Source organism: Canis aureus, chromosome 28 (genome assembly GCF_053574225.1).
Source record: "Canis aureus isolate CA01 chromosome 28, VMU_Caureus_v.1.0, whole genome shotgun sequence".
NCBI lineage: Eukaryota > Metazoa > Chordata > Mammalia > Carnivora > Canidae > Canis > Canis aureus.
In genome coordinates this window covers 9,524,815-9,540,575 of record NC_135638.1, presented here as the reverse complement: position 1 = coordinate 9,540,575, position 15,761 = coordinate 9,524,815, and the positions used below count along the sequence as shown (strand labels likewise).

Genomic DNA, 15,761 nt, shown 5'->3' with positions numbered 1-15,761 from the left:
CATTTGCTTGTGGTTTTGACTTGTTAAAGCCAGAGTTAATTAAGGTGGAGCTGTTCAAATGGAGATAGATGCTCTCCTTTCATTAGCAATGGAGACAGCTAAAAAATCTTTCAGATGATAAATAATTCTGTGGTCTACAAATAATTGCAATATAATCCCAAATCCTAAATCATTTCAACATATTAAATTAGAAGCTTAATGACTAGAGAATATTAATCATGTACAGAAAATCTACATAAATATTGCGATAACTGTAGAGTGATAGAGCGTAACTAATACTTATCATGGTGAGCATTCCATAATGTATACAGTTGTTGAATCATTGTCATAACCTGAAACTAATATAATATATGTCAACTCTACTTGAATAAAAAAAGAGAGAATGTAAAAAAAAAAAGAGAGAGGGAATGTGCTTAAAGAAGAAAAAGTGAATGAATGCAGGGAAGAATGAGTGTTTTTTAACAGAAGCCACTAGAATGATTTGTATTTAGTTGTCAGTCAAGCTTTTATTTTTTTAAATTTAAGTAATCTCTACACCTAATGTGGAGCTCGAACTCAGGACCCCAAGGTCAAGAGCCAGCTCTCCTCCAACCGAGCCAGCCTAGCGCCACCAGACAAGCTTTTAAACGAATTTAGGAATGCAAATTTAACACAAACAATACATAAAACGTGATACAAAATCTGGTTTAGCCTGCTCACCAAAGAATCCAGAGAAACCACCCTCAGCTTCAATTTGGGAGTGGAAAAAGGTTTTCAGACCCTTTTGAAGACCTGAAGCAAGAATCTTTTTAGAAAAATACACACAAATGCATAACATACAAAATTTTCCATGGAGTATCAGGGGTCATGGTTAAGAAACCCTGGCACATACACCAATTGTTTATTGTCCCCATACCTCAGGTTTCTATCCTTCTTTCCTCCTAATAATATATTTTTTCAGCCAGTCATTTCACACCCCTGTTTGAATCTGTGTACCAATCTGTTTGGAGACTCCCAGGAATATCAAGTGTGAGTCAATAAACTGCGGGTTATAATGGCTGCTGAGAAAGTAAATCTAAATGAGGACTTCATGTCTGCAGTTAACAGTTGAGGATACTGAGGCTTAGAATGACTGTGTCTAGTCTGACACTCTTGTCAGGGAGTATAGACGTATCTGCATCTCTTTTCCTACTAAAATGTCTGTGCCTCCTGAGCATGAACTGGAGCTAAATGATTGTCTGTGTTGATGCTAGTTCCATTTTGATATAGAAAATAATAAGGCCTGCCCTACCCGATTATTTCATAGGCTGCTGGGAGATAATTTGTGAAAAGCAATGCACTGTTTGCATCTGCACATGTACGGAGAGAAACTCAACTATCTTCTGAGCTGGATTACCAATTGAGAAGAGGGGAGCCTGGCTGGCTCAGTCAGTACAGCATGTGACTCTTTGATCTTGGGGTTATAAGTTCAAGCCCAATACTGGGTATAGAGATCACTTAAAAATAAAATTTTAAAAAAAGGAGTTGAGGGACGCCTGGGTGGCTCAGTGGTTGAGCGTCTGCCTTCGGCCCAGGGCGTGATTGATCCTGGGGTCCCGGGATCGAGTTCCACATTGGGCTCCCTGCATGGAGTCTGCTCCTCCCTCTGCCTGTATCTCTGCCCCTCTCTCTTTCTCTGTGTGTGTGTGTGTCTCTCATGAATAAAGAAATAAAATCTTTAAAATAAAAAAAAAAGGAGTTATTCCTTACCAAAAAAGGGGGGAGGAGTTGAAGAGAAGAAATCAAGGTCAAAAAAAAAAAATCAAGGTCATTTTTTTGGGGGGGCTAGCTGGTAAGGACTTCAGGGTTTCTGTTTCCGTTTGCATAAAATGTGCACTGTACCAACAATGGGTGAAGAAGAGTAGGTAAAGAAAAGCTAACTTGGCAAATATTAAATTTGCCTTTAGTCTTTTCAAGTTCTCTGGGCTTCAAAGGGGTTCTGACGCCAACAAATTGCTTTAGAATTACTTAGAGAGAACACATAAGGTTTCAGGTAAATTTAGAAGAGAAAATGAAGATTGTCTAGAAAAGCTTTTTGAAAAATCCTAGAATTCATAACTGCTTAACTGGGTATATAATTGTGCCAGTGTGATCAGAAATACTCATCTGTTCCAAGGTCTGCCCCTGACTAACAGCGACCTGAATCAGTTGCTAGAACACTCCGTGACTCAGTCTTTCCCAGAAACAAAGGAGCAAAGCTAGTTCACATGGCCTGGTCCCACTGGTAGTGCTGGGAGGCTGTATCACATGGAAACTTTAAAGTCTTTAAAAGTGATTTTGCAGCAAAATAATACTGCTAAAGGGACATGAAATACTCTTTTAAAGAATTAACACTTTTTAAAAAAAAATATTAAGACTCTGTTTCTTAGAGCAGCTTTTAAGTTAGCAGCAATTTTTGTTGTTGCTGTTGTTAGCAGCAAAATTGAGGAGAAAGTAGAGAGATTTCCCATATAGCTCCTGCCTCCACACGCAGCCTCGCCACCGCCAGCATTCCCCACTGCAGCCCACAGTACACTTGTTATAACTGATGAACCTACACTGATGCATCTTAATACCCAGAGTCCATAGTTTATGTTATGGTTCACTCTCGGTGCTATACATTATGGGCTTGGACAAATATATAATGACATGTATCCGTCATTATGGTGTCATACAAAGTATTTTCACTGCCCTAAAAATCCTCTGTTGCACCTGTTCATTCCCGGCCCGCAACCCCACTTCTGGCGACCACCAATCTTTTTGCTGTCTCATAGTTTTGCCTTTTCCAGAATGTGATATAGTTAGAATTATACAGCGTGCAGCCCTTTCAGATTGGCTTCTCTCACTCAATCACATGCATTTAAGTTCTCTTCATTTCTTTTCATGGCAACATTGCTGTTTTCATTAGAATTTTTAAAATTACAAATAAGACTGCGGTAAATATTCTCTCCTCTTCAAAGAAGACAAGGTGGTAAAACTAATACTTGAGAGCTCTAGAATTTAGTCATTGATCTTTTCTAAAATATATGGTGAGAAGTGTCCACTGGCCTTGTGGATTGAAACTTCACTTTGTCCTCTCTTGCCATATATTTTCTTTTAAGGGAATGAGGAAATCTAATTATATCTCACCAACAATTATGTCCCTTTTAGGGGACATGACCTTCCTTCCTTTCCAATAGGAATTATTTTAACAACAATATATTAATCATTTCTGGCCAGAGTCGAGGAAGTAAAACTAAATAAGATAGAGTCTCTGCCCTACAAGGGTTCCCACTCTGAAGAATAAAAATATTAAAAAATAAGAACTCTTAATGTGGGCAGTTGGGCAGGACCTATCAAAATTCCAAATGCATACATGCTTGGCCTGGGACCTCATATAGCATTGTTTAGAATAGCAAAAGATGGAAGCAAATCAAATGTCCATCTGCAGGGAACTGATTAAACTACTTATGTAACATTCACATAACAGAATATTCTGTAGCTATTAAAAAAAACAACAACACGACGACACCCCTTTAAGAGGACTGATATGGAAATTCTATTAAGGGGAAGAACTATGTGTGGCATAGTACTCTTTAGTAAAAGGGCAGATAAATTTAAAAATATTTTTTCTATATGCTGGTCTAGATACAAAGAAACTAAAAGGTTCCAGCAAAACTAAAAATAGTAGTTACCTGCATCTAGGAATGAGTGGGCGGGGGTGGTGGTAGATGACAAGCACAGGCAACCTTTCACTTTCTATCTATATTTATACCTACTATCTATTTTTAAATGAAAAAATATATATAGGAGGAGGACTTCATTCAAAGGGCTTTCTTCATGCTCCCTTAAATGCTATTTGAACCTCCAATTATAGCACTTAGTTTTTCCACCTTGTATTAAAAATGCATATCTAATGCCATCACGTCCCTGTTCAAAAATACTTCAGTGGCTTTCATCAGGCAGGATAAACTTTACCCTTGGTTCAAAAGGCTGGAGCAGTCTTGCTGATCTCTACTTTGCAAGCATTTTCTCAAAACTCTTCTACCTTTTGTGAAGTTTATTCCTTCGGTGACAAATTCCATTCTCTAATCTGTCTGCCTGGAGAACACTCATTCCTCTTTACAGTCTCCACTCGAGTTACTTCCTCTGTAAATCTTTCGACTGCAGCCCTGTTGGGGTACAGTCGACAGGCCTTACCTTCGTACTCTATTGTACCTTGAAATGGACCTGATTCTCTGACATGCATAGATGCGTCATGCTGGGAGGACACTTGTCTCGCTTGACTATCTAGCCCCTGGAAGTAACAGTTAAGGGCTTAACTCATAAATGAATAAATGAATCTATCGCCTCCTATACTATAAGTTTCTCAAGGACAGAAACTATCAATATGTGAGGCCACCAAGGAACCAGATAGGTGGTGGGGGGGATACTTTTACAATGTATATGTATATCAAATGTACACTTTAAATACCTTACAGTCTTGTTTGTCAGTTGTACTTCGATGAACCTGAAATTTTAAAAAGAAATATCCATTTTTTTAAAAGGAGCAGAGGCTATATGCTTTACTGTGCTAGTTCCCCTAGCCTACAGCTGTGTTTTGCACATGGTAAGAATCTGAAAATTCACCTTAGAAATGCCTGCATGTTTGGGTTCAAGTCCTAGCATTTCTACTTTCTGGCTCTAGGATATTAAGCCAGGTTGCTTAACTTTTAGCATGAGGCTTTCTTATCTGATACTTAGATAATATCTCCCTGGCCTAACTCCCAGTGATCAGGAGCATCAGAAAATTCTGAAAATGTTTTGTAAACTTTAAATCATAAGAATTCCTAGGAAACCATAAGTACCTCCCTCAACTACAGTGTGTGTACAACAAGAACTAGTTTCCCCTGTTTTGCTGGACTTTTGAATTCCTGGAATAATTCTTCCCATCTCATGGTTATGATTAGTGGTGTTTTGTGTATATATATATGGTTCTATGTAGCTGATTCTGTTCTTCAGAGAGCACCAGTTTGTTTGGTGAATAAGAACCAAAATGAGGAGTTTCAACCCTGGTTAACATGCATGGAATTGTATAATGAAGTACTATGTGGTCCTAAGTTTTTAGCACAAAATAAATCTACCAATATTTGTAGTTTATGTGATAAAAATCGTATTAGGTGATAGTAGAGAATATGATAAGCAGTAAGATATTATTCACTCTCTAAACAGTTCTCTAGTTGAGGATCTCATAAATAAGTAAAAACAATCCAAGTTTTAAAATGCAAGAATGAGGGGCAGCCCGGGTGGCTCAGTGGTTTAGCACCGCCTTCAGCCTAGGTTGTGATCCTGGAGACTGGGGATCGAGTCCCACGTCAGGCTCCCTGCATGGGGCCTGCTTCTCCCTCTGCCTGGGTCTCTGCCTCTCTCTCTCTCTATCTCTCTGTGTATCTCTAATAAATAAATAAAATCTTTAAAAAAATAAATAAAATACAAGAATGAGTTGAACCTGTAGATGGCAGATATATTCAAAAGGGAAGCAGATCTTCAGGACTAAAGGCTAGAAAAATGCCAATGAAATGCGGGCAAGCAGGGTTGAGGTGGCTGGGCATTCTGGGCCAGCAGGGAAAATTAATGAACTACAGATTCCTGTACTTAATAAAAACATGGATGAGGAGTAAACCAGTTTGGCTGCAATACTAGAATACATGGAGATAAGGCTGGAATTTCAGCTGGGAAAAACTTTGAAGGACCTTGGAGACCTGATTATGGAGCTTTAGGAAAATGAGTGAAGTCAAGGGACCTGTTTAGATCGTTGGTCAAATACTCATAAGCATAGAAAACATGAACATGCTATTTTTCTGAGCCTCAGTGTCTTCATCTATAAAATAGGAATATTTGTTAAGGTTAAGAGATGATGTCCATTAGAACCACTCTGTCAGTGGTAAAACAGTACAAATATTAGGAAAGTCCTTTTTGATCTGCCTACAACTGTCAATGACTCCAAGATTCATATAGGGTCATTACTAACTCAAAAGAATTCTTAGGAAAGATGAAACTGGAGGCAGGGAGTAAGTACCTGAGGAGAAATGAGCTTGGGAAAATCAATTTAGAGCTCACAGCAGTAATCTTGATGTCAGGTGGCCATTCTAAACCAAGGGCATGAAGAGTGGAAACCAGAGAAGACATGAAGGAACAAGGCAGGGGATTTGGCTTAAGAAAGCACCAAAAAGGACTTGAAGTTTTATCACTGTAAGGATGGCAGTAAATTAGCAAAAATGGAGGGAGAAGTTCCGGTTTTATAGTTACTGGTATATATATTAATATCTGAGTAATTATAAGATCTGATGGCCAATGCCAATACATCAGCTGAGAATATTCTGATTTAGAGAAAAAATACCAAAGTCTTTAGCCAACAGAAATAAATTATTGCTGAAGTGGGTGGGTACACATGAGAAGAAAAAAAAAAAAGGTAGTATTATGTAGTAGCTTCCACATGCTGGCTCTTCACCTACATCATCTTGTTTAATTCCCTCAACAACCCCAAAGCATGGGTTCTATATCCATTTTGTAGGTGAAGAAACTGGGCTCAGAAAGGTCAGATTACGTCTTATTAAGTTCAATGCCAGCAGAGTGTAGGGAAAAGGCAGGGGATGCCTCAAGGATAGCACCCCCTGCAGGTACCTCTGCAGGTGCTTCCTTGGCATAAAACTTACATGAAGTGTGAAAGGTCTGGACATTCACTTTATTAGAGAGCCCCGAACAGGAAGCTGCACAGGGAAAAAAAAATTCTCATTTTTAAAAACTGATCTGACCAACAAATTAATGGAAGGTGATCATGACGTCCCAGATCACTATCCTGCCTCAGGAGCCAAGTAGATCACTCCACTGAACCCAGTGACTGCAACCCACAGAAGACACATTTTTACACTATGACCCTGTGTGCACACATATGTATATGCTGTTCTGTGTTATACACTCATGTTTGTTATAAAAGCCTAATCCAATACTTTTATTCTTTGCCATTTGGGACCTATTAAATTGATTTAGTTTGTAGTGATCCCAGTTTGGAAAACATTTCCATTTCCTCATTTGAATGAAAAAGAAAAAAAAAAAAACGTCACTTCTCTGGATGAAAAAGCAGTCTAATTTTCCAAAGCGAGCTCCGTGGGTGGCTCCATTGTTTTCTAGTGGGCTCGGGAGGTTCTGTACCATACTCTTTTCAAAAATCACTCAAAGTAATGTGTTAAAGGCTTTCCATTCCTACAGCTGAGAAGCCTGTTTATTTCAAATTTATTTGACCACAAAGTCCTTTTTATCACGTACCTATTTAAATAAGCAGTTGGGGAAATGGAGAAAAAAAATTATGTGAACCCATTTTGAAAACTATAAAACGATAAGCGTTGCTGATATTGTTAGCAGTCTATCATCAGCTCAGAGCAAACATTTCAGATTTTGAGATGTTCTTAGAATCTCCCTGCAAGCGTCCCTTGGATTGTTTTGGTGCTGGGGAAAAAAAGGTTCCTCTTATTTCATTTGCCTCTCCATTGACAACAGTATTACACGATTCCTGTGGGATCTGAAATACTTGAGATGTTGAATTTCAGGATATCATTGGCAGCTAAAAGGTTTGGAAGTTATTTTGCTTAAAAGAAACATATGCCACATGAGCAAAATATCATGGTTTTGAAAGAAATAACATTTGTATTTCTTCTGTTGGCAAATATTCCTCAGTGTTGAGAACGCAACCTGTCAAATTGTATAAAAATCCAAGCTGCCAAAATAAAAGCCAAGTAAGACGTGTCCCCCCGCCAAAAAAAAAGTATAATTTTTAAAAACCAAGTTAACTAAATAGCTAATTGAGCAAATAAATTCTGCAGTCAGGTAAAGAATATTTCCGGCACATAATCTCCTCCAGATAGTAAGAAAGAATGCCTGTCCACTGAATCTCAGATACATAAGAGTCGCTTGAGGCCTAATTGCAAATCCACTCTCTCATCAGCTACCACAGCAATAAGTTCATAGCCAACAATGAAATCCGGTTATCCTCGGGATAAAGGAAGTCATACCAAGCCTTTCTTGAGACAACCCCTGCTTGTTTCTCTGGCTTCATTTCTTAACCTCTCCTTCTCTCCCACTTAATGCTTCAGCAATTACCTGGCATTCAAAAACATTGCCATTTACAGGATGCCTGGCATGGTCTTCTGGAAATGATGTTCAATTTCAAGAGTAAGGAGATCCATCTCCTAATTCAAGCCTTACTACTATAAAACCCCACCACTTAGCCTCATTGAGACTCAATTTCTTCATCTATAATAAAAGGATATTGTTGAAGACTGCCCATTCCACCTCCCATACCCATGGTGAATATTACTAAGAAACTTCTTTTTTCCATCAAACCAAGATGAAGCTTTAGACTCCTTCTCAACAGTTTTCTGAGCAGCTCTTTCCAAATGACTACAACTGGCTCAGGTAAACTTAGGACTAGGTGGTTGTTAATGCTTTCACCTGTGTTAAATAATTCTAGATTACTTGACTAATTGAATTTTTTTGTTGTACTAGAATATCTGTACTAACATTGATTTTCTATTGCTTTAGATAGTAACACTCAAAGCTAACTCATACGTAGACTTTATGTTAAGGTCTAATAAGATAATTAATATGCAAATTATCATAAAGTCACAATAAATTCAATTAATGTTGTAAAAGCTACTTAACGCATGTTCAAAATTTAATCTGATTTGAGGTTTCATTTAATTTCAGATGTGAAAATTCATCTCCAGACCACTGATTATGGCAACTTCTTGGCTAATCAAACAAATCCTCTTACTGTTTCCAAAATTGACACGGAGATGAGGAAAAAGCTATGCAGAGAATTTGAATATTTCCGGAATCATTCCCTGGAACCGCTGAGCACATTTTTTACATACATGACGTAAGTGGTAGCAGGAAGCCCTATTGATCCCCTATTAGTGCAAACAACCCGTAATAGTTATAGGTCGGGGGGCATTAGGTTGGCATGAGGCTTAAAACCTTTTTCTCTTGTTTGTAAATTTGAATACATTCAAATTTTGGCAACTGATAAGCTCACCGAGCCTCATATTCATTGTTAGAAGATAGACTTCATTTATTTATAAACATAATTTTGTAGGTGGTGGTAGCCTCCACAAAAAGCCATGTTTTCAGGGCTGCCTAGAAGGCTCAGTCGGTAGAGCACGCAACTTTTGATCTCAGGGTCATGAGTTCAAGCCCCAAGTTGGGCGTAAAGTTTAGTTTGTTGTTGTTTATTGTTTGTTTTTTTGTTTAAAGGCACTGTTTTCAGTTTACATTTTAAGAAAAATTGTAAGCATGCTGATTTAAAACATTCTGGCTGCTGATACTGAAGGTAAATATTATGTGACATTTTTGGATCACTTGTCAGGGTGGAGCTGAAGCATCACAAATTATTATTAAGGCTACAACTACCCTTTCCTGATTCCCTTTGCAACAAGCAGAAGTAGCTCCCATCATAGTCACATGTTTTATTTTTATTCCTTTCCATCACCAGTAGTTGCAATTTTTCACTATGAAGGCTTTTCATTCTAAACAGTGTTTGAATTTCTACACAATAATAAATTGTACCTTTAGTAATCCAGTTAATACATTTTATCCAGTGTTCAATACTTTGGGCCTCTCCAGTTCTAACAGAGAAGCTGGGAACAAATGTCCACAATAGATGAGCTGATTATTATGAATATACCATTTCAATGTAATATACGAAGTCGAGAATATTAGATTCAGGCCTTAGACTGGTTTAGAAAGGTATAAAATTAAAATATTCCTCTATTCCACATGCCCCTTTCTTCCCCACTCAGTTCCTTTCTACAAAAGTAAATGCTTCTCCATTTCATATGTATTTTCTAGAAAAATACTTACAGTTGAGTATATTTATTGATACACACTCAACTGACCTCAATTCATAATTCAAATTTATGCAAATGGATCATATTCCTTCTGCACTTTTTACCCCACCTAATATTTCTTTTTTAATATATATTTATTTATTTATCATGAGAGACACACACAGAGAGAGGCAGAGAGACAGGCAGAGGGAGAAGCAGGCTCCATGCAGAGAGCCTGATGCGGAACTCGATCCCAAGACCCTGGGAATACACCCTGGGCCGAAGGCAGATGCTCAACCACTGAGCCACCCAGGCGCCCCACCACCTAATATTTCTTAGAAATATCCTTGTCAGCATCATTCTCTTTATAATTGCCTAGAATTCCATGTTTGGTATATATCATGACTCGATTCACCAGGCATCTATTAACAAAGAACTATTTTTTTTCCATTGCAAAAAGTTTTGCAACTAGCTTATTACTGTGTAGGTCTTGAATTTATTTTTAAGCTAAATTTTTAGCAGTAGAAATAGTGAATCAAAGGAATTTTTTAAATTTTTATAAATTTTGCTAAGTTGTACTTAATATAAGTATCACCAATTTGCACCCCCCAAAACAGTGCATGAGAAAGCCTGTGTCCTTACACCATCACCAACATTGGATATTATCTTTTTAGTTTTTGCCCATCCAATAAGTTAGAAGTTGTATCTTTTGCTTTGACTTCTATTTCTTTGTTAGCAGAATTGAGTTAGCAGAATTGAACATCATTTTGCACTTATTAATCATGTGTGTTTGCTACCTGACCAAATACTTTGTCCAATTTTTTTATTGGAGTATTCAGCAGTTTTTGTTGCTATGGAACGGCTCTTGGTAACGTAAGAAAGCTAGCTCTTCCTAATATATGTGGCAAAATTATTTTCTCAGTGTGATATAATTTAATTTTTATAGCTTTTCTTTTCCTGTAGAAACATTGGAATTTTTAAATTAGCTATAATCATCAGTCCTTTCATTCGTTGGCTTCTGATTGTCGTATCCTGCTTAGAAAGCCCTCCTCCACTCCAAATTTTTTTTAAACATTTATTTATTTATTCATGAGAGACACAGACTGCGAGAGAGAGGCAGAGACACAAGCAGAGGGAGAAGCAGGCTCCTCACAGGGAGCCCCGTGCAGGACTCGATTCCGGATCTCGGGATCACAACCTGAGCCAAAGGCAGGCACCCAATCGCTGAGCCACCCAGGTGTCCCTCTACTCCAAATTTATAGCAAATTTGCCTGTCTTTTATTTCATTTATTTGTTATTGTTGATGTTTCTTTTTTCTTTTCTCTTTTTGTTTTGTTTTGTTTTTTACATTTAAAACCTTGGTTCATCTAGAATTTATTTTAATGTAAGGAATGAGACTAGGGATCCAGCTCAAATTGTTTTTCCCCAATAGCTATCCAGTTGTTCTGATTCCATGTCCATAAATAAGCAAGTAGAAGAGATGACCATGGGTTTGAGGCAGGAAGTAATGGTTGGTATACCTGAGACATGTGGTTAGTGCCGATATACATTGTTTGTGCAATCAGACCTCCCATCAGTGCTATATAGGTTAGGATTTTATTTAAAGACAAGACCCCAGGTGCTGATTTCTTAAAGAATTTGCAAATACACAGCTAGTCAGAGATGAAAGTTTGGGTCTGACTCAATCCAAAGCCCAAGCACTTTCTTTGAGAAGAAGTTTCTTTGAGAAGCCTTCCAAAGATCTGACATTGTTGCTGAACCTGGAAAAATAGTAGAATTTGGAGAGAGGGAGAAGGTGGAGCATCTGAGGTTGAAGTATGTAGATGGGAAGGACGCTGCATGCATGATGAATAACAGGTCAGTTTTGGTGGGAGTGAGCCATGCCAAAAGGGGAAGGGAGAAATGGAGAAGGGAGGTTAGAAAAGTAGGTGCCCACCAGAAAATGCAGTCTTCAATGGCAGGCTTAGGAAGTTGGGCTTTATCACACTGAAGAGTATTTTTCATGTGTGTGTTAGTATCTGCAAGACCCTTCCTTAAAAATAAAAATCTGAAAAAAAGAAAATAAAATAAAAATCTGAAGGGGCACCTGACTGGCTCAGTCAGTAGAGCATGTGACTCTTGATCTTGGGGTTGTGAGTTAGAGCCCCATGTTGGGTGTGGAGCCAACTTAAAAATATATATATTCTTTTTTTTTTAAATATATATATTCTTAAATAAAAATCTGAAGCAGAAATCTAAAATGTAAAAGAGACAAAAGAAGAGGCCAGGTTTGCTCATAGGACTCTTACCTCCCTGTATGGCTGAGGTGAGGAACAAAGTGCTTGGGCTTGGACTGGGTCAGCTCCAGGTTCATATCAGATCTTCAGTGGCTGCCTGGGAGAGAGGCTTTCTAAGCAGCGATGCCTCCTGCCAAAAAATTACCCTGACAAGGGTAGTTATGGAAACATCATTAAAGATTCCTCAGTGGGAAGACAAGATGGCCCTATCTGTGTGGAAGTAGAAATGACAATCAAAATACTAGACAATATTTATGGAATATTACTATATGCCAGGACTCTGCTGAGTGCTTTACAAACATTGTCTCCTTTAAACCTGACAAATCTTAGTTCTTATCATCACCATTTTAAGAACGAGGAAACTAAAGTTAAGTGCAGTAACTTGCCTGAGTCACAGATCAACAGATGGAGGAGTCATGCTTTAAAATTAAAATAAGGCAAATGTTGGCAGTAGGCTTTGTATACATATTTTGCTCAGATTTTAGATGAGTTCAGAAAACCTGACCCATGGTAATGACAGAGGACAGTTGAATTTTAATGGAGTCAAAAGGCTGCCAGATTTCATACTTTTTGGGTTGATAGACAGGTCTCCTAGGACAGAAACATGCTCAAAATGTATTAGGAAGTACTTTAGCTCTAAGAATGACTCTGAGTCACTTGGTCAATGTTTCCTCTTATGCGATGACTCCACGGTTAGTGTTTTAACTAAAGAATCTTAAACTTGGAGGAAGCCTTAGCATTAATTAAGCAAACATGTTTATTCCACAGCAAACAACCATGTTGATCTAGTTAAATAAAATGTACTCTGTTTCTAGGGGTGCCTGGGTGGCTCAGTCAGGTAAGCATCTGACTCTTGGTCTCCGCTCTGGTCTTGATCGTGGTGTTTTGAGTTCAAACTCCGTGTGGGGCTCCACTTTTAAAAAATTAACTACATAAGACTGAAAAGATAAAATGTACTCTGTTTCTAAAACAAAATCATTGGGCAGCCCGGATGGCTGAGTGGTTTAGCGCTGCCTTCAGCCCCGGGTGTGATCCTGGAGACCTGGGATCGAGTCCCACGTCAGGCTCTCTGCATGGAGCCTGCTTCTCCCTCCCTCTGCCTGTGTCTCTGCCTCTCTTTCTCTCTGTGTCTCTCATGAATAAATAAATAAAATTTTTTAAAAAATAAATAAAATAAAACATAATTACTTAAAATTCTAAATATTTTTGGTCATTAGCAATGTTTAAAAACTATATACTAAGAATACAGGTGGTCACAAAGCCTTTCATAGAATATTAACACAAAGCTGAAAATGAAAAGATGGTCTAGGTAGTATTGGTACTATTAATGGTGTTAGTCATGGACATGTTTTAATTTATCTACTCTCTTGGCTATAAATTATTTGAATTACTTCTTTTAGTATCTCTATCTATACTTGCTAGTATGTAATGGGCACTGAATATTTGTTGATTCAATATGTAATTCTGTATTTAGCAGAACCTTACACAGAGTGAGTAGATACTTCCAAACAACTCAGGATATTATATTTTATATAGCACTTGAATATTGGTTAGATGTCATGCCTGCAGATACATTTTGTATAATAAGGTCAGCGTTTAAAATAATTTTTAAAAATATATTTAGTCTAGGCTTGCATTCTTCAGTGGCCATGGTCTCTAACACTCGCTATTGTCTTTTATGATCTTCTGATCTGTCTTGTCTTACAATCTTAGGTTACTTATTAGACCCCCAAAGATATTCACTTTTACTTGAATGTTTTATTTACATCTCCACACAGGAACCCTGCAAAGAAGATGTTTACATCTCCATTTTTTTTAAATTAGAGAAACTGAGGGTCAATAAAATAATGAATTTTCTAAAGTCACACTATAATTAAGAGATTTGGAATGGATTTGATTCCAGGTCCATCAATCTAGAAAGCTAAAGATCTTGCACTGCCCTGGTAGTTTATAAAAAAGCAAGTAATTCAGAATCATCTGTGGGCATTTAAAAAGTTTGTATGTTCCTGATTCATATTCCAGGAAATTCTGAGCTTATTGGCCTTGGAGTGAGGCAGGCACCCTTTTGGAAGACACCCAGGTTATTCTGATATGCACCTCTGATTAAAAATGTCTCATCATGGTGCCTCAACTTTATGACTTGGAAGTCGCTTTCACAATTATTCTCATGAGCATTACCTCCTTGTCAGAGACCTAATAGCTCAACTGCACCAAAACCAAGGTCTTCTAAATGTCAGTCCATAATTTGTCCCACCATATCCTGTGAGTTGCCAGTCCAGGCAGCATCCAGATACTCTGTGCAGGACCTAGAGTTGTGTTACTCTAACAAGATGTATACATATGAAAAACAGTTCTTTTTTTTTTATTTATTTATTATGATAGAGAGAGGCAGAGACACAGGCAGATGGAGAAGCAGGCTCCATACACCGGGAGCCCGATGTGGGATTCGATCCCGGGTCTCCAGGATCGCGCCCTGGGCCAAAGGCAGGCGCCAAACTGCTGCGCCACCCAGGGATCCCTGAAAAACAGTTCTAAAACTACTTTTCTAATTTTTCTCTGGAACGTTTTGTGAAGTCAGGTGTCTAGCACCCACAAACTTCCATCAAATAGGATTACTATTCTATCAGGAATTTGCCCAAGGCATCCTTATGAAGATGTGAAGTCAACCTTAGTAGATGGTCTAAATTTAAGTTGTTATAATAAATACAGTCTAAGCATTGCACATTTGTGTGATATAATTACCGTATATGTGAAACTTATTTTGAAAATCTGGAATGGATATTTTTAAATGCTTAATAGCAGGAAGATCTGGGGGTTTTGTATACTATAATTATACACAGTTGTGTGAAACAAAGGAATGAATCCATAGCATTTTAATGAAGAGACTATTTAATATAGGACTGAATTGTTTTATTTTTCTTCCCTCCTACTTAACACTTCCTGGCAGCATTTCAACTTCTCATCCCTTTTGAGGCTAGCCATCTTTTAAAAATAATATTTCAATATTCAAAATATTTCACCTCAGGGGATGTAAATTTTCTGAATACAGGAAAATCAAGAGCGAGGTCAAACATAGCCTTTAAGTACTTGGACTAATAGTAGCCAAGAACTACTTGGTTAAGGACCACACATTGAAGAAATCTTCCAAGATTGGTTCAGAAAGGCTAATCAAAGTTCTTGACTATCTTGATGATGCATTATAAACCTTCCACAGGCTTGTCACTGCACTATATATTAGGAGACTGTACACCTTGGTTTACCTGGAGGGGTTTCTCAGGTCTTCTACTACTAAAACTGGATGAATTGGTTGCCCCGTCACTTACAGTCACAAAATTAGTAATATAATTCCCAGGCACATTCTTAGGGCTCCGACTTTGTCTCTATGATTTAAAGTCAATAAAGCAAGGCTTTTCAGAAAGGTTTCCAGCTGACATGCTTCCTATGTGCTGTTGACTATACTCCTCACCAAGTAGTCACCATCTTATAAGGTGGAGCATATTCTGCTGGGAATCATTTGGAAGAGTGGTTGAACACTTACAGGCCCTCTGCCTACGGCAATGTAATGCGGCATTAGTTTCTCCTCTAACCAATGGGACAGTATCTGTTCTTATAGTGTACAGAGTGTTTGTTCAATAATTGGTAACTTTTT

At 37.9% G+C, this 15,761-nt stretch overlaps 1 protein-coding gene across 1 annotated transcript in view; it reads left to right on the top strand.

Moving 5' to 3' along the window:
- ATP6V0D2 (ATPase H+ transporting V0 subunit d2) overlaps positions 1 to 15,761 on the top strand; it is a 42,233-nt gene that overhangs the window by 2,197 nt on the left and 24,275 nt on the right. Inside the window, exon 2 of the mRNA XM_077876376.1 lies at positions 8,719 to 8,890. Within this exon, the coding sequence (XP_077732502.1) occupies positions 8,719 to 8,890 (172 nt within the window). The remainder of the gene's footprint in view (positions 1 to 8,718; positions 8,891 to 15,761) is intronic.